Source organism: Zeugodacus cucurbitae, chromosome 3 (genome assembly GCF_028554725.1).
Source record: "Zeugodacus cucurbitae isolate PBARC_wt_2022May chromosome 3, idZeuCucr1.2, whole genome shotgun sequence".
NCBI lineage: Eukaryota > Metazoa > Arthropoda > Insecta > Diptera > Tephritidae > Zeugodacus > Zeugodacus cucurbitae.
The window spans coordinates 71,823,495-71,843,897 of NC_071668.1; the positions used below are offsets into that span (position 1 = coordinate 71,823,495).

The 20,403-nt window shown below is 34.6% G+C and overlaps 1 protein-coding gene across 1 annotated transcript in view; it reads right to left on the minus strand.

Moving 5' to 3' along the window:
- Positions 1–20,403, minus strand: part of LOC105218649 (gamma-aminobutyric acid type B receptor subunit 1) — a 343,997-nt gene that overhangs the window by 98,972 nt on the left and 224,622 nt on the right. The window contains exon 4 of the mRNA XM_054226814.1: positions 14,289–14,459. Coding sequence (XP_054082789.1) covers positions 14,289–14,459 — 171 coding nt within the window. The remainder of the gene's footprint in view (positions 1–14,288; positions 14,460–20,403) is intronic.

Here is a 20,403-nt window from a genome sequence, read left to right on the forward strand (position 1 = left end):
GATATTGTTGAGCTTTTCTTTGTAGACACTGGATACTGAACAAGTAACAACATACTCTGTAGAATTTCTTAATTCTTTAGAACTGTCGGGAGTACCTTCACACAAACTGAGGCTGAAAGTAGACGTTCCTGTCCTTTTGATGCGGAATTTAGATGCACCAAGACTGTGTAATGGCACACGGTTGCAAGTAACACACCTCGGTCACAATATTGTAAAAGCAATCATTATGACTGGAATGACAAAAGGAGAGAATGCGTTAATCCCCCGTATACCCATAATTCCGATAGATTTGCCTTTCCAGCTTAAGAGATTACAGTTTCCGCTGAAAATCGCATTCGCTATGACGATGAATAAAGCTCAGGGGCAAACATTAAAAGTAGCTGGCATTAATTTAGAAGAGTTGTTTTTCTCACGGAAAGATTACGTGGCTTGCTCACGTGTTTCAAGTCCACAGAATCTCCATGTGTTGGCCAGAGAGAGAAAAACAAAGAACATAGTTCACAAAAATGTACTACGGTAATAAGGCCTCTTATTTTTAGCTTCCAACATTATTATACTACTTACATTAAATTAGTACTTCCTACGCAGACGATGTTGCGGATGTCACACTGTCTAACATCGGGGGTTGGCAGGTAGGTAGTTAGTATAGGTACAGTTAGTATTTTAAACTGATTTACATTATTTACTTTTTATATTTACTAAGGAAACATTCGGAGCTATCCATTATGTGCTTTGATTGCTTTTGAAGAAATTTTGATGTGAAGTCGAGGATCGGAACACGATAGTGGGATATTGTTGCAGGGGGACTTACAGCCGGGAGAAAACGAAAAAAACTTATGCGGACGAAGTCGCGGGTAAAAGCTAGTACTAATATAATAGTATAATTATGGTATTCAATTGTCGACTAAAGCCTGAAATATTCTCCAGTCTCTGTATCCTCTCTATAGTATTTAAGGTACATATGTATGTATGTGATTGTCTTTAAGGTATATATACATCCATATATCTTACTAGTAAGCGACTCATACTATCCATATAATGGCCTCTAATTTTTAGTTTAAAGCTTTTATTTAATTTTAGTTAAGTCAGTTCTATTACCACTGTTTTCAACAATTTGGACGACCATTTCTAGCTTATGGTGCTATCTTCGTCATAACATAAAATTATCTATGTTTTATGTCTGCTTGAAACTCACAAGTCTGAAGAAAGCAGGCTTTATTTGAGAGTATGTCTACTAAGTAAATAAATTAAGTGAAATAAAGATGAGATAAAAATAATTTTGTTAGAATCTAGTTTGCTATAGTATGTTGACTAATTCTAGTCTTTAAACTATGATCTCTAATCACTGTTCCTTAGTTTCTACACTGTAAAGTTGACTCTATAGGTTTGGTTAGTTATCGACTTCTAGTATATAGCCACTGGTCTCTTAATTTTTGTAACAGGGATAGTGTCTATAAGTAGCTAATACCATGTTCTTTCTTCCTCGTTTTTTTCTAACGTTCTTTAGTTTCGTTAATATAACTTTTGCCTTGTGTCATCTCTAGACCGAGCTATTTTAAGTCTTTGCTTGATCTTCTAAAGTTCAGAATACATCGATAGATCTTGTTTTGGTTTATTCCTGACTGCAACTCAGCTATTTTTGTATTAATATTTCATTTAAATAATCTGGCATATTTCATTAATAAGAAGTCTAGCAGAACCTGAATGCCAAAGAACAACTATCAAAGTTCGACTGCGATAGAATGGAGTGAAGAAATAATGAGGTTCTTACCAACTAATCTTGTTTAATCTTGGCTTTAATATTTTTAACCTCAATAAGGGAATGAAATGTTATTGTCTTTAATTCTTATTGCTTTCTTATTCTACCTAAAATCATTTCTTATCTCCATCCATAATTTCCAGCTGACTTCTAATAAGCGCAAGCTTTCATCCCTATGAAATGAACGAGATAAAGGGAAAACTTTGATTGCATTTCTGTGGCAGCTGCGTTTTGCAAATTTGCAACTAGTAGAACTGAACTAGTCTGAGTGCCGGAAAATTAATAACCAAGCGCAGAAAGCTGCTTCATATAAGCAAAGAAAATACCGTTACTTTTTTCTAAAAATGTTGATCTCTTTAACGCAAGCTTTTAAAATCATTTCAATAGCTCATCAAGGTAACTTTGCAGCAAATTTATTCGGTGCAAGGAGCATCAGCTGCGTTTACTTGAGAATTTCATTGCGAATGCTTAGCATTTGTGTGATTGAGTTACAAACTCAGCAACACTAACAAGCACACGTACAAATATATTTTAACAGCGATGTATGTATAATTTTCTGCCACTTGAAAGGCAAATGGAAAGCTTGTAGAACTCGAAATGCTAATTAATGCATGTAACAAAGTGGTAAAAACCATATTTGCTTCTCGCATATTGCTTGTTGTTGTACACATTGCTCTGAATCTTTCACATCAGCATAGCCTAAGAAATCGGCAATGAAAACAAATTTTGCAATCTCCATCAAACGCAGTTGAGTTTCTAGCCAAAAATTTAGCATTTTCGTCTGCTCATAACTGTTTTGTGATTTTCTCTCTTTATTGTTGTTATTGCTGTATACCGGAATTGCAGTAAACCCAACTGCCGCATTGTTAAGCTGTTTGCATAATTATGAAAAGCAAGTGAATTGCTGTCTTATAAACTACAACAACAACATTGCTTTAGGCCTCTACCAATTTACAGATTTTGTTGGTATTCAATGTGGCTCCCACTCACTTTGCCATTTCCGATTTATCATTGGTTTACATAGTTGAAACTGTATTTTCAAATGTTTTAGACTCATTTGTAGGGATTCATCTCAGTTTAGCCAAATAAAGTGCGCTCAATTGAATGCAAAGGCGATTAACTTGAAATTCTTTTTTGGATAAGCAAGAAAGTGGCTAGCTGATAAGCATTTAAAGAGAGGTAACAGGTGATTTTGGAAACCTGTTTTATTTTCACCCAATATATGATGTTTTTATACACCTGTATGAAAGTATATTTCCATAAATGTATGCTACATATCAGATGTAGGGTTGCCAACTTGTTGTAGAAATTCGAAAATAAACCATCACCTAAACGTATCTCGCCCAGAAAAAATCACATTACTGTCTGCAACTTGAAATTTTCGAAAAAAAAAGTTTTAGGGTTGCCACACTTTTTTCTTTTTTTTTTAAATTTATTTTTGGCTGAAAAAGATTTTGTTAATGACTTCTCTTTAATGTATATAGTGTTATAGTATAAGCTTAAAATGGTGTTGTATAAATTATAATTTATTGATTGAAAAAGGGTTGCCAAGTTTGTGAAAAATAAAATATATTTCTTTAATTTTCATTATAAAATATTTTATAATTGCTTTGACGCGTTGCATATGAAAGAATTTTAAAATGGAATTAGCGATTTTTTAACACGGTTGCCAACCTTATAATAATTAGTATAACAAAAAATTTCAAGAATATCATACTTACATAAGTGAGTAAATTCATTGAGTAATTTACTGTGTAATTGTAAGTCAAATTCGCAAAAATTAATTCATCTGGTTGCATTATCAAACAGGGTTGCCATACATATACATAACAAATCTTTAATAATGAATTGTAATAAAATGTTAGCTGAGAAGCCTGAATATATTAAGTTTTAATAAATATGAATTAATTTAAGATGCATTTTGTGGGTTTTCAATACCAGAGTTGCCAACTTTCTTTAGTAAAATAAAAAAAAATTAAGAGCTTTTGAAGTTATTTTAAATTAAATACACTATATAAGTTGCTATGTTATATAAACTTTTTGGAATGAGTTAAAAACGAAATATTTTGACAAGGTTGCCACCTATTTGATAAAAAATTTTAGTAATTAAATTTTATTATCCGAAAACTATGTGAAAATATATTGATATAGGATTTTTAAAATATTAGTTATTTATTTATTTCATTAGTTCTAGTATAGCCAGTAAGAGTTGACAACATCTTTCCGTAAATTAAAAAAATAAATAAATAAAATAAACTAAAATAAATGATATATTATCGATAAATATACCAACGATATGTGCATCATAAGAACTTCTTTGTTAAAAATGGTCTAGAGTTGCCATAAAATTAAAATTTACTCCAGCAAGTTCATTGAAACAACTATTTCGTTAATAAGCAAGTTTCAAATCATAAGCCAAGTCAACATTTGTTCACTCAGTCAGCCATATAAACTCTTTATTCCAAAGCATTTAACAATTTGCCACCAATTACGCTTTCATATCCCACTCACCCCACACATGCGACAATAAATAATTTCACTTGACAGAAATAAACGTAAACTAACGGAAAATACTGAAAATCAAATTATGAAATTTATGCACACCAAACTTACCTGCCATAAGCATATACGCTAATAACTAAAAGCAGTCAACTGCTTAGGCGGAAGTCGACGACATGGCGTATACTTGACATTAATTTAATATTTTCAATTTCCAGTGCACGCGACAGCAGCACACATGCTTGAAAGGGGGAGCGTGTGTGTCGTACTAGAGAGTATATGTGTAGGAGAGTATTGTATGTGTGTGTGTGTGAGAGTATGTTATGGCTTGTGTTTGTGTCATGATAACATTTAACCGTTTTACCGGTAAATGAATGATCAAAGGAAATGAGGAAAATGTTGATAACGCACAAACTTTCAGCGCATAAGTAAATGAAGTGAAACGATTAAACAGAAATGAGTGGAAATGCATTTCGCACACACACGCTTACACGCTTGTGTGTTTAGGAGACGCCTCACAATACCTTTTCTCACTTTGCCGCTTATGAAATGCCATAAATTATAAGGTGAACGTTGCGCTTGAGTGGCGACGCGAAAGGTAAAGGTAAGAATGGTGACAAAGTCAAAGCGCAGAGCGTTAGAGAAAGCCAGCAAAGTAGGCGACAGAGGGCGTGACAAGAGTGCAAAAGAGCGCGCAAACTTATTTGGCGCGCAGTGAGTGGAAATAGTTTTTCATTGAAATGCTTGACAAAAACATAATTGGCCACTTGATGTTAACAAAAAGACAACACGAAAAAAAGAGGAAAAATAATAAATGAAAAATAGAAAATAGTATAAAAAAATAAGTAAAGGAGGAGAAGAGCAAGCAGTTCATGCCTTGCAACGCAAAAGTTCGCGTAACAAATTCTACAGAGTCACCAACCACTCATAAAGCAGTCAGCAAGCAAGATGATGGTATAGTCAAAAGGTTCTGCAAGCACTCACTTGCCTTGCCAATCACCAACAGCAATAACAACAGCAGCAACAACAAATACTACATCAGCGAAAAATTCAATTAGTGGAAACGTTTACATTTGCGGCTAAAAGGAAAACGTAACGAAACGAAACGCCAGCAGAAGGCAAAGAAACGCTCTGTGAGTTGACAGCTGACGCAGCAAGCAGTTGATTGCCTCGTACAATCACATTGATATGTAGGTGTGTGTGCTTATGTTAGACGTTATGCCTTTCCGCAGTGTTAACCAATTGACACAAGGGTTCACTCGGCTTATGTGTATGGCGCGCGCGTTAAGTGTTGGGGTGGACAGCGGGCGTCTTGGCTGCAATGTCAGTATTGTCAATCAAATGGAATAAGAGTGATGTTATTGTGGCGTAGTTGTGTGGTAAAGCTCACGAAGGCACCAAAGAGGGTGTTTTTTGTTAAAATTTGATTGGTGTAATAACTTTTTGCAATAATATTGAAAATTCAAAATGTGTTGGAGTTGTATTGAGATTTCAAGTGGTTTGTGGGGAGTTTTTGAACATTAATTTTTTAATCCTTAAAGATATTAATAATAATGGTTGGCTGAATCCCCCGCTGAACCCTCCACGTGTGTGCCGACTGGTAATAGATACCACAGAGTCTTGGTTGGGGTATGGACAAGCTGGTAACAGTTCGGCCATGCTGCAGTCGAGAGGTTTCAAGCTAAGGTTTGGCTCTATCGTTGCGTGTCCGTTGCTTCCCAATAGCACAGCATATAAGGGTAAAGTCTTACCATAGCAGGGGGTATAAAGTTCTAGATCAAGGTCAAGGCATGCTACTCATGCCGATGATCAGCTTGACTCTGGGACCTTAAATAGCCAGGACGCGTACGGAGCTTACGGATATCTGGCGCCCTGCGTAATATGAACTTTCCCCCACACTCGTGGGTGCAAAATATGTACCAAAATAAGACAAATAATAAAGAAATAGAGGAGTCCGGCGCTCATTCGCAAAAACCGGAAGGAAAAAATAGTTCTGCCAAAAGAGCAGCGTTTTTAACGAGCTCTAAGATCACCAAAAAGACAGGAGCTAAGGGTGGTCTACTGCAGCTAAGCCTAGTTCCAGTAAGGCAATAACATCGACGACAGCCGGAACTAAGCCAAGTAGCCGGAGTTTGGCTACGAAGCATAAAGGAAAGTGCTAGTGGTGCTTATGCCAAAGAATGGCCGATGCTCACGGTGGAAGACCCAAGAAAAGTTAGGTTTGTGTAGAAGAATCGTGCTACCTATTTACTCAGGAGGTTAGAAACGCAACCTCCAACTAAAGCAGAGCTCACAAAGGAGTTATTGAGTTCAATGGACTGTGCTAAAGCGGTCCTAGGGAATTTTTGCCTGAAAGTGCCGGTAGCAACGAAGAGGCAGAGGCCAGCTGAAGATGCTAAGTCGTCAGCGAAAAGATAATGCAGCTCATAAGAGTATGCAACCCAAACCCAAGTCCACGGAAAGGTGGAAGTTTCTTAAAATATTCGAGGAACCTACAGCGGAAACTGACGTGGGGACAAAAAGAGCGACGATACAAATTATGCTGCTGTTAACAAAAGAATCTGTCGAACCGCTGACGAAAAGTGGCGGTGATATCAGTTATGGCTTCACAAAAGTGAAAATAAATATGTACAAAGCTGATGCCGATGTTTTAGGGGGTAGATTTCAATAAATTTCCTAAATTTGACCGCTTTTTGTTATATTTATTGTTTAAATATATTTTATTTAATTAAAAAACGTGGTAACCATATTAAAAATATTTTCAGCAATATCCCTTTATTAAACCGATGTGATTTGATATCCATATCGATTAAACTTAATTAAAAATTATCAACAGGTGACAACTCTACCCAAGAAAATTTGCTTTATTGATCATTTTTAGAACCTCCAATAGAATCCTTATCATGTTTCCTTTGAATTTTATTTATATTTCAAATATTTTCGTAGGCTTATTTCTATAAACTTCTTTAGTATGCAATATATTTTGTATTATTTTTTTATTTTTGAATAAATTATTATTCAAAAATTTTAAATATTAAAAATAGCATGAGCTTAATGAAAACTCTTCAATTTGATACCCATCGTTTAATATGAATTTAAAATTCCAAATAGGTGGCAACTCCTCCAAAACATATTTCGAAATTAACTGTTCCTAACAATATATAATCCCACTTCCAGTTTCAGTAACCAATATTCATATCTGGTTCCATCGGTTATCCCATATCTTCAGTTGGCTCATTCCGTTTACGGCTGCCCCACTTCCAGTTTTAGTAACCAATAGTCAGCCACCCCATTTCCGGTTCCGGCAATAATATCCGGTTACCCCATGAGGTCAATGACCCCGCCCTGATCACGTGATTACATTTCAAGATCACGTGATATTTCTGTTCACAGGTCATTGACCCCGCCCAGATCCCGTGATGTCACTTCAAGGTAACGTGATTTTTTTGTTTACATTTTTGAGTGAGGTCAATGACCCCACCCTGATCACGTGAGGTCATGACAAGATCACGTGATATTTTTGTTTACAGGTCATTGACCCCGATCAGATCACGTGATATCATTACAAGATCACGTGATATTTTGGTTTAAATTTTTGAGTGTGGTCTTTGGTGTCCGATGTCTGTCTCTCGGATTATGAAGTGAGCTGGTATATTTCTAATATTTTGAAGATTTTCAGTTTCAGATTAAGATTCTCAATCACGGGGTCTTTTTGATACCCTCACCTGGGCACTATTTCCAGAAAGTTTAGATTATAGCAATAAATGTAGCCTATGTTATTCGAGGTGAATACAGCTTTCGAATGGTGAAAGAATTTTTGAAATCGGCACAGTAGTTTGTGAGCTTATTCTTTAAAAACATACATACAAATCTTTCCTCTTTATAATAGTAGTGTAGATTAAAAATTTAAACAGGTGGCAACTATTTAAATTTATGTAAACGTAAAAGTCAAGGATTTATTTTTTAATTTTTGATATTTTCTATGGTTATATTCCGCTTCAAGTAGCTATATAAACTGTAATAATAAATCACACTCTATGAACTTACTCACTCATACATCTATACACACATTTGTACAAGCACACACATGCCTTCCACTTCCTTCCTCCTAGAAAATTTGGTAATTAAGCACAGCTATGTTATCAAGTGGCAACACGCATATGACCATATGAATGTATGTAAGTATGTACAGCAACCGACAAGCGTTGCAAAGGAAATGTAGCTGGCACTCAACTCATTGGAAATGACTAGCGATGCGTAGATATAATGAACAGCAAAGCGGCCACACAATAGTGGCAACAACATGTGTGCTAATAGCATTAAACAAAAGGTCAAGAGCAGTGATGCGTACTACAGTTAGTTGCACACAAACACACACTGGAAGGGTTGCAAACTGTGGAGTATAGTAAGTCCATTGTACGAACGAGTATGTGTGTGCGTATAAAATTCACTATTTTCCTTTGCAATTGTGAGCTGTTGAGCGCCTTCCGGACCTTACACTTCACTAATAAGGCTTTGGCATTGTTGTTGTAGTTGTTGTTGCACCAAAGTGGCGTTAGTTTTTGTTACTCAATGCGCCTGTGTGCTGCGCTGCTCTCTCGATAATGCTGCTGTTGATGGCTTATAATTGCCATGGCTATGAATGGGTTCGGTTGAGTTGAGTGGCGTTAAAGTGTTGTTGTTGTTGCGGACTTGACTTGTCTTTGATTGAACTTTAAAGGCGCAACATGGACCGGCAAGTGATTAGCTGTAACCAGTTGTTTGGCTTTCGGAAATTTTGCTTGACTGCGTTGGCACGTCGAAATTTAGTTGTTGTGCGTTTGGAATTGATCTTTGGTGATTGCTTTGTGTGTTGTCTAGTAATTTGTTTGTCACTTCCGTGGGTGTAATAGAGGATCCATGCAATCCTCTTGGCATGTATCATGAGTGCCGTGCTCTGCTATTTGAGTTACTAAGCAGAAGGCTGTAAGCTATGTATGTGCTACCGTTAACTTAATATTTCTTGTGTAAAACGAAATTATTTCGGTACGGGTTGCCATATAATTTTTAATACAAAAAATTTTCAAATACACCTCGGTTATATTTTGATATATCCAACAATATACTCCGAAATTTAAAATTTTTGTTAGCATTTTTCTTGGACAGGGTTGCCATATAAATTTTAAATACATTTTGGAAATAATATCAGTTTTGAGCAACTTTTAACTCTTAAGATTTAATATTTTTTTGTGATTTTTTTGGACAGGGTTGCCAGCTGATATTTATATGAAAAATTTGTTGGAATGCACCTTGAAAGCAATATAAGATTGGCAACTATTTTACTGCTAAAATATTGTATAAACATAAAAATATATATTTTAGAGTTGCCATATTTTTTTACCATTTATTTTATATTTTTAGTTAGCATAGCAGTGTGAAAGATAGATAAGAAGAAAATTAGAAGCGAAAAATGAACAAGTAAAATTATTAAAATGTTCGTATATAGGGTTACCACTGTCAATTAAAACATATTAAATAGAGGACAAAATATAAAAACACAAGAATTAATATAAAATATTGGCATTATTATTTAGTAATTTTTATTAATATTTGGAGAGAGTATAAATATTAAAAAATATAATATTTTGAGAGAATATAAATAAATAATTTAAATTGTTGGAGTAGACCGAGTACAACAGAAATCAATCTGCAGTTAATTTTCAACTATTGGCAACCCTTTTTGAAAATTTGATTTGTGTCTGCAGTTATTTTGTATATGGACGGGGTTTTGAGTCACAATAAGCTCTTTATTTACATATAATACCAAATATGGCAACAATATTTTTTGAAATCGGAATTTTATAAAATTTTTAATAGCTTTTCTTGCATTGTGCTGAATTTTATGTATTTTTTTCTTTTATAGAAAGTCAAGTTTTGAAATTTTGCATGAACGTCAGCGTAATTTTCAATGTTCAACAAACACAATAGATTGATTATATACATACATATTTAATTTAAAAAAATCATTACCAAAAACAAGTGAAAAAAACGAGAAAATTTCTCAGAAAACAACAAAAAAGATATTGAAATCATGCATTGCCATTTACAAAGCCATTTACACTTGACCGCAGAAATTCTGCTGTAAAATTATTTTCTGAAAAAAATCACAAAAAATCATTGACATGAATAACGTTTATTCCTTGATTTCGCACGAAATGTGCTCACCATCTGCAAACGTGAAACCACATTGGCAGAAATCAATGCGCTGAAGGAGTCGTGTTTGTCGATAGACCGGCGCATCATTAAGATAATAACGTGTCAAAATCACTCATTGACCAAAGGTTGGCTGATAAACGCACACACAAGTGTAACACTGTTTGAGTATTAGCAATAAAACAAAAGGGAAGCGTTGAAGCAGTACGTTCATTTCCAAAGAAGAGTGAAAGTGAAGCGTAGAAAAAGAGGCGGAAAAGGTACAAAAAGTAGATTGTAATAACAAAAAGTGAAAAAGACTCGCCATGGCTCACTTATATTGTTTCTATCACGCTGCGCTGCCAGCTTGCTTTATCTAACTGTGGGTGGTATATTTCCTTTGGTTTGGAGTTTTCTGTAGATGTTTGTTTCTTTATGTACAAATGTTGTGCTCTACACAGTCGGTTGTTACGCTGTGATTGCTGCGCATTCACCAAAATCACAGGCGTAAATCAGAATAAATTTGTTTAATAGCAGGTTTAGCACAGCAGAGAAGCATAATTTGGTTTTTGTAGTGCAAATGATCAGCCACGTGCCAACGCACTTGATACAAATTTGAGGAAATATTTATTTGTGCGGAATGAATGAATGCGAATGGAGGTTATCTGTTTGAATGCAGTTCAAAATGCAATGATTTTTTATATTCTTAGACATTTTATAGAAAAATAGTCAAAAATCCAAATATTTTTGAATAAGTTTTGACTAGAACTAGACTAGAACTGACTAGACTAGAAATATTTTTAAATGCGTTTTTTTTAACTGTTATTTTATTTAGCAAATATTTAATTTTTTTAGTACAAATATTCATATATTAGTCTTTGGTAAACTGGAAGTTATAATACCGTTGAACTTCCCTAACTCGAATTACCATATTTCACAAAAAACTTCGAGTTCGATAGACTTTAAGTTATAAAAGGTAATTTGTATGATATTTGACTTCTATTGAAAGTTCAAGAGTTCGAGTTCTGGAAGTTCAACGCTATAAACAGTATCCGAGAAGATTATGGATACTCCACCACAGTTTTTACTATTATTTGAATATTACCAAATAATAATGGTATGATATTTACCGTTAGCTTTTGTTTCGTTTACTCACGACAAAATGATGTACACCGTGGCAATAGTTGCCATTTAATAAGAAAATAGTTTAGTTTGGGGTTGCTATAGCTACAATGGTCTATCAAATCTGGTATTAATAGAAGGCAAATGTCGAGAGAGTCCTACGGAGTGAAGCTGAGTACTAATTTAGAACTCTCAGCACAAAAAATGGACTTGGAAGATACATTATATACCCGCAGGATAATGAGCCCAAACATGCAAATTGGGTTAAGAAATAATGTTTCGATTATAAATCGATAGTGCTACTATGCCCTGTCCTACTATGGCCTGTTCAAACCTCTGACTTAAATCTTATTAAACATTTATAGCAATATTTAAATGATAAGCTCGACCGATATTCTTGTCATCCCAATAAATGAGAAATTTTCAATGGATTGAAGGACTTCTGTGAAAACACATACCAGAATCACTTTTTCTGAACTTGGTAGATAGCATGTCTCAAAGTCTTTTGGCTGTAATTAACGCTAAAGCTGCCAACACTAAATATGGAAGCTCAATTTATAAGCTAACCTTATAATACATGGGGATATCCATACTTTTGTAGTTGTTGAAAAAAAGGAAACAATAATTCTTCAAAAACCATGCGGTGTGTCTCACCACTGCGTATACGTAACATGCGTTTCATATGGAAAATGATTTGTGTATATTTTTCTGTCTCTTTTGACATAATAAACGCGTTCAATAGCATATATTAATTATGCTATTTAGTTCAAATAAGACTTTGCGATCGAAAATAATGCAACATAACCTCAAGTATTAGGTCAGTAGGAATGAACAGTATAATTAGTAATATATGTATGCATGTATTAGTATTTAAATTGCGCACAGAAAATTTTGGAAATATAGATCACATTCTTACAAATAATATACATCTAATTCAGCTGTATATATGAGATATGCCTGTATCTATAGATATTTACTGGTGAGTGAGTGAGTGGTTATGATTTGCTTAAAATTGGTTATTAAGGCGTATGCTATGACTATACTTAATGTTATAACTCACTCAAAGAAATTATTAATAAATTATTTAAACTTTTCTTGAAATATTGACGTAGAGTTGGCAAATAAATTTTATTTTTAATTTTTTATTTATAAGAAATAATTAATAATATAAAGTTTGAATTGTTTAAAATGAAACAAAAATTATATTATAGTAATTTTCGTGTAGGAATGCCATTAATAATGTTTAAAGAAATAATTTTACTTGACTTTAAGAAAAAATTAAAAATTTATATTAAAAAGTTATATTACAACGTTTACCAGGGTTGCCAACAGGTTGTGAAAACATAAACAAATAATATTTATTTAATTTAAAATTACAAGAGTTTATTCATAACGAAAAGGAATGGTATTTAATGTGTAACAGTGTTGCCATTCCAAAAAAATTTTCAAATATAATAAAAATTTTCCTTTGGAAAAAATTAAAAATATATAATATAATAATTTTCGAGTATGGTTGCCACAAAAAAAAACTGAAATAAATAGCTTAACTAATCATTTAACTTTGAGAGAAAATCAGTATTTTAAATTTCTAGCTAAAATGCGAATAAAGGTTATATTAAATATTTACCGGAGCTGACAACATGTTGTGAAATAAATGAACAAATATTTACTTCAATCAAAATTGCATTCGTTTAGTATCAAAGGAAAAGCAGTGTTGCCATATCAACCACTTTTTCAATTGAATAGGACAATTTACTAAACGAATTTACAAAATAATTTTGTTGATTTTAAACTCTTTTCAAAAAAGTTTATTAAAAAGTAATATTGACCTTTTATTTCTTTGCTTAAATTGATTTTCGTTTCAAAGGATCTTGAAAAAAATAAAATGAAAGTATTTTCTAGTCATATAATAATCGAATTAAAGTTTTCAGTTGAAAGTAGTTCTCGAATACTTTTTTTGTTTAAAATATTGTATATATTTCTCTGCTAAGTTTCCAGTAAATTATAAAAATTTATAATTTCTCTTCTAATTTTCAATTAAACTTCCACATGTCACTTCAATAATTATTAATTTAAGCAATTAATCTACTCTATAACATGAAATTAATAACATTCTTCACTATCGTTGCTGTCTGAAACTGTCAAATTACGCAAAATTATTAGTAAACAAATTACTCCGAACAATTAATGCCACTTAAGTTGCAATAAATTGCATATTGACAGTTGCATGCACAGTTGATTTGCTTTCAGAATACTAAATTGAAATAATTAATGTGTGCAAGTTGATTTAAATTGAAAATCTCCACTTGAATGCACAGGGCGTATACGTAACATTTTGCTAGTCTTCAACACACTAGCATACATTTCGGCGCTTGAGTGAATTTCGGTAACAGGAAAAGCTTTTAACAAATCTCTGAGACACAAACGGACTAACAAATAAATTAAAATTCCTGTTCACTTGGCTGTGCGCATTTATATATGTAATTATAGCTGAAGTGCCTTGGCAGCAATTGCCACACACTACTGAGCGCACTTATTTATTAATTCATTTTGTGGCTTGCACTATATTCACCTTTGGCATTTTAAGTACTCATGGCATGGAGTAGAATACATAATGCTTTTGCTATATCACTTACTCACTCGCTCTTTCTTTCACACTCTCTCTTTCACACTCATTTTCAAACTAATAGCACTGTTGGCTATCTACCGCAAATGACCGCCATTTCATTATACTCACCGATATGAAGACCTCCTCGGCCTGCTGCAATATGGCCACACGTGACCAACCGAATTTTTTCATTAATTTTATACGTGTCGGATTGTGTACCGTTGCGGAGGGATGTGTGCGAAATAGTGTTGGAAAGCGACTGCGATCCGAGAGTGCCGGACTCGAGGCACCGTAGCAGAGCTACAAAGAAAAGTGGAAGAAACAGACATTAATTTAAAATAAATAAATTAAATAGGAAGTGTGTTTGTGTGCAAATGTGGTGGAAAGTGGCGAAAAACCACAATCTTTTTTTCTTGTTGTTTATTTCATGCTATTTTTTTATAAACAAAAATTTAATAAAACCTTCACGTAACTGCCGCCGCATATGTGTTGATAATGCGCTTGACTGTGGTTTCATTGTTGCACTCGTATATAAATGACATTACTTCGCTTTTTGCTCTTGCAATCGCTTTTTCCTCGCTTCTTTATTTGGCTTTTGTGGTGGCACTTTACGCTTTTTCCACGTGCAGCCACATTGTATATTTTGTGGCCAAAGTGCAGTTAAAAGATTTTCAAGTAATTAATTTTGTTAGACACAAATGGCAAGCGCGATTTACAGTAACCCTGTAGGAAAAAATTTATTGTTCGTAATTCTTTTGGATTTTTGGTTTATTGGAGAGGGTTTTTGGGGGACCTACTCTTAATTTATCTATAATTAATTAAAATTAATTATAAAAAAATTCATTTGATTTTTGTACTACCCCTAAACTGGGTACTTTTGAACTAGTCTATTTTTAATTACTTTTCAACTAGTTCATTTCGGATTAGTTTGGCTTGTAGTCTTCTGGATGATGAATAATATTTTTGAATTGTTTGAAATTACTCTAAAAGCAAACAAAATTCCTCCATTAGTGAACATTTCATATATATAGTTATACTAGCAAAAAAAAAAAACTGATCTGGTTACTTTAGAACTAGTTACTTTCGGAGCGCTGAATGTTTTAATAAAATTCTAGAATTGTCCTATTATTTTAACGCTCTTTTTATTTTTTGTGTTTCTTGTAACTAATCCGAAACTAGTTACTTAAATCCAAAAAGCGGACTAGTTACTTCATGAACAGTTTTATAATTTGACAAACAGTGAAATCATCTCAGCTGCTGTCAACATTCCATAAAGTCCATTTCCGCCACAACTTGAAGTCTCTCAGTCTCTGCCTTGATGCGCTTATTCCAGCGTTTCTCACTATTCACTCATTCCATATTTTTTAATTATCCTCAACATTGCATATGCATTTCATCTCATTAGCACTAAGCTACTTAAAAATGCTAGCGCTCCTTGCCAGCGGCATTGTGCTTCAAATATGACAACACTGGCCCGCAGGTGATACTGCTGGCCACATATGCACCACCATTAGCCTTAATTAGTCCGTGAGTGAGCAACCAGGGAGGCAATGTAGAACACCTAGAGTATAGTAGATGGCGGATGTATGTATATTTAATTCAAGTGGAAACGAAAGTAGATTCTTCTATTTTGAGAGAAAAACTATTTATTTTAATTTCAGCACATTTTTTCGGTTGTCTATTTGTGACAATTAGTTAAGCTGTGGCAATGTTTTGGAAATTAAATGGAGAAGCTTTCGAAATATTTTTTTGTAGAGTAAAGACCAACGGGAACTGAGAAAATTATGTAGCTTGGCTTAGAAAATGGTGAAGTATTACTTTAAAGTTAGAGGTGTTTACTTGTGTATTGGTAGACATAGCAGATGCGATTGAACTCAAGAAGTTAAGACTTTCTAAGTAATTTGAAGTAGCCAGTAGAATATTCTCCTATCTTCATAAAGAAATCTCAACTGCAGTGGAAGACGTTTCCGCGAAAATTGAGGAGACAAACATATCTTCGGAGTACAGGCAGACTCTACTAGAACGAAGACCCTCAGTATGTGACCAACTGGTGGAAATATTGTTAAAAAGAAGTCTCTTCATTCGACGAATAGACTATTATTAGAACGGTTTTCATGCAGCTGATTTTGCGAAGCGCCTTCAATTTGCGAGGTTAATAAGAAATTGGCGCACGACGGTAATCTCGAAAGTTTGTACGAAAAGAGGAATTCGTAGATGAACTGTGAATCGGTTCCGAAGAAGCTCTATTTAAAATGACCAAAACAGACTAACAGACTTTTCGTACAAGAGTTAATTGATCAATTAACCGGCCTTTGCACGATTAAAGCGCTAATTTAGATCGATTTAACATACAAACGAAAAGTCTCATTTTTCTATACTTCGGTTGCGCAAGTACGGTTTGGCAAGTACCGAACTTGGAAAGAAGATTCCGAGTGAACCTGGAAAAAGACGGCTGGCGTAGCACGCAGCACATTGAGTATCTACACGGATGGTTCGAAAATGGAGGACGGGGTAGGTACGGGAATATACTGTCAGGAGTTAGGTGTAAAGCAGCCTTTTAAACTTCCGAACCACTGCAGTATATTTCAAGCGGAGGTTTTTGCTATTGGGAAAGTCGCAGAGCTAGCCCTCAATACAGCAGCCGGCTACTCCAAAGTCAATATCTACGTAGACAGTCAAGCAGCAATCAAGGTAACAACCTCTGTTTGCATTTCGGCCAAAAGTGTTTTGGATACCAGGGTGGCAGTGGAGAGAGTTGCTAGAAACACGTGTCTTCACTTCTCCTGGGTGCCAGGACATAAAGGCATTGAAGGTAACGAGATTGTGGACGAAATTGCCAAGAATGGTATAAAACTGTCTTCCGGAAACGCGACCGACATTGGCAAACCCATGCACTGTCTGTACGATGATCTGGCCAGGAGCATGGAAAGAAAAATCCTAACACGTTGGACAAATTTAACGAGGTGTAAAGCCGTTAAAGCCATGTGTAAAACCGTAGACCAGAATTACACCAAACTCATTTGTCACTCGATAGAAGGGACTGCAGGAGTTTGGTGGGAATACTCACAGGCCACTGACTGGTGGCGGCACATGCCTGCAAAATGGGACTTACAGATCGAGATGACTGCATGAAATGTCAAGAGCAAGGTGCAGTAGAAACAATGAAGCATCTTCTGTGCACCTGCCCTGCATTGTCAAGGCAGCGAATTCGCAACTTGGGGGCCTATGATATGAGAATCTGGAAGAGGTATCGAAAGTGAAGCCACAAAAACTTTTAAAATTCGCGTCAAGCGCAGGCATCCTAAAGGATGACTACTCCTCGTGGACAACATGATGGCACTCCATCTGGTACCGAAAGGGCTATAAGGGTTTTGCCTAGCCAAAAGCGGTCAACTCGGCAGTAATTTTGCGCAATCCATAAAGTTCTTCTAAAAATGTCACTTCTATCCAAATACTCTTGGATACTACGCCTCAAGAGTGCCAGAAAATTTTTTAATTTAAATTCTCCAAATCTCCTTTGATGCACTAGAATTTAATTCAGAAGACTTCAAAAAAATATTATCTACATTTGATAATCTCCCACAAATTATCTGCGCTCTTCTGCGGCGCAATAAACACAGCACTCACTGCAAAGCCGAGACTAAACTGTCAACCGGGAATTGACCAGAAGCAGTGAAGCGCAAAGCATATCTGGCTTTATGCACTGCGACAACAACAACAACATCAGAGGCAAGTGATTTAAGCAAAGGCGCTGTCGGAAAGAAAAAAGGCAAAAAATCAAGAAAGAAAAATAAAGAAAACAGTAAATAAGCAAAAATCTCTCACTCACACACAACCAACAAGCCTCACTCCACTGCCTTCTCATTTACTACACACTTGTTGTAATAACTTGTTGTTGTTGTTATTCGTCGCTGTGTGCAATGACACTGCAATTGTACCATCACCGTTAACATCTGACTCTGGCTCTGGTGCGTCCGATTCACCGCCGCCACTGACCGCTGCTGGCGATGCAGTCAAGCAAAGCGCAACAAGCGAATATACTCTGCCTGATTGTTGTTGTTGCATTTGTGGTGCTGCCGACAGCTGTGTGTCAGCAATAATGTTAGCAACGCATCATCAACATTTGTCGACAGCAATAAGCATTTACAATGCAACAACACACTCAGTCTCTTACATACAAGTTGATTGCATTATTTGCTCAATCGCATTGTGTTTTTCGGGGAAAAATTGCAAATGAGCGCAAATATTCGGTAGTACAAAGTAAATTGTTGAGCTGTGTGTGAATGAATTGAGAAATTTCATGAACAAAAAAAACAGGTAGAAGTGAGTGTGTGTTTTCTCCGTTCAATTTTCCACTCTACTGCATATTTAGGGATGGTGGCCCTGTAGGAAAAATTCTACATGGTGATAAAAAAAATTATGCTAAAAATGGAAATTTTCTCTTTTTAAATGTAGACTGGTTACATTTTGAACTAGTTTCTTTTGGTTCCAAATTATAACTAGTTAGTTAGTGGTTGTTTCGCAACTAGTTTCGGTAGTAAGTGCAATTTCTGAATTAAGGGATCTTTAATTCAGTTCACGGAGTTTACCGATTTTTTTTTAATTTTTATTATAAAATTTGTTATACGTTCTCATTTGGAGTCGGTAAATCATTAATTTGAAACTAGTTGGAAATTTAGTCGAAAACTCTTCACATATGAGCTAATTAATCAATTAAGGCAGTAGTCTGCTTTAGAAGCCGAAAAAAATCGTTTTTCAGCTATTTTTTTGAAAGGGAAGGAAATGATTGCGGAATACGGAATTTTAAGACGATAGTGTACTATATTTAAGGCTTAAAAAACAATATTTATTATTAAAAAATATTTAAATTTTTTCAAAGTTGTAATTCTTTTTCTGGAACGCTTGGAGTCTGCATTTGTAAATCGGTGCCGGTGATGGAGGTCGTGCGATGCATCTGAAACAGTCGAACCAAATTTTTTTTTAATTTGTATAAGTTTATTTTTTTTATGAACTAAAAAAATACCGAAGAAGTTATAAAATTCAAATTTTTTCAAAGTTTGAAAAAAAATTCACTTTAAAAAAAAAAAAATTTACTTTAAATTGCAAAACAAGTAGTTTAAATAATACTTTTGTCCAACCTTTTTATTTCAAATAGAAGATAATTTAATACTGAAGCTAGATCGCTTTGGTTTTTTTCGATCGGACATATATTCTTTTTGCTATCGCCGGCACCGTTTTCTAACACTTGTGAAAATTAAAACTCGAGAAAACGTGCTTTAAAGTCTGCCTGAGCATTCTCACTTGCTCGACGCTCGGCCACTAAAATTGCTCTAGCTTCGAAAATATGTCGAATAGGCCTCTGGAATGTTAAAGACATATTCTTGGATAGTTTTGGAAGAGATTTAAAACAAAACGAAAAAATCGATTTTTTGAAGCCTGTAAAGCAGACTACTGCCTTAACCGCCCTCTGCTCGATTAAAAAGTTGATTAAGATCGATTTACCATACAAAATAAAAATCTACATTAATTTTTAATCGAATTATAATCGACTAGGAAATGAAATGCGACAAAGATTGTATTTATAATTATATATACGTTCTTTGTCTGGGAGTTGTTGTCCACGCTACACGACGGTAGATGTCGCTGTTAAAAATAGCAATCAGCTGATGAAACTTACCAACTTCTTATGAAAAGCAAAAACAAAAATGTATTACAGCTGATCGGTTATCGAGTAGCCGGCAGTGTGAAGTGCAAAAACTGATTTCTCAATTAAAATATTAATTGAACAATTAATTTGGCTATGTGAAAAGTTTATTAGGAAGTGGTTATATTAATTATATTTGACATATCGATAGACCTCAGTAAATACAAAATATTATTTCAGTTGCTGAGGACCATGGATTTCCTACCATCCACTTTTATTCTGGTTCTCGTATATACTCCAGTAGCTATGTATGGATATGCATCTGTAAAAATGTACAAGTAATTTTTTTTTTGCACAACAATGTAACAGCAACAGCTGCTGCCAATTTTATTTTGCAATTTACAAAGTTGTTCCCTTTCTCAATTACCAAATGTCGTTCATTGGTGTTGTTGTTTTCGATTTTGTGAGTTTTATGCAGAAGATTTTGTGATTGTTGCTTTCATTATATTTTCTGATGCACTGCAAGTACAATGATTCGATTTGGGTTTTGCAATCAGCTCCTAAAGGATAATTGTGCATTTTTTGTGAAGCTATTGTTAT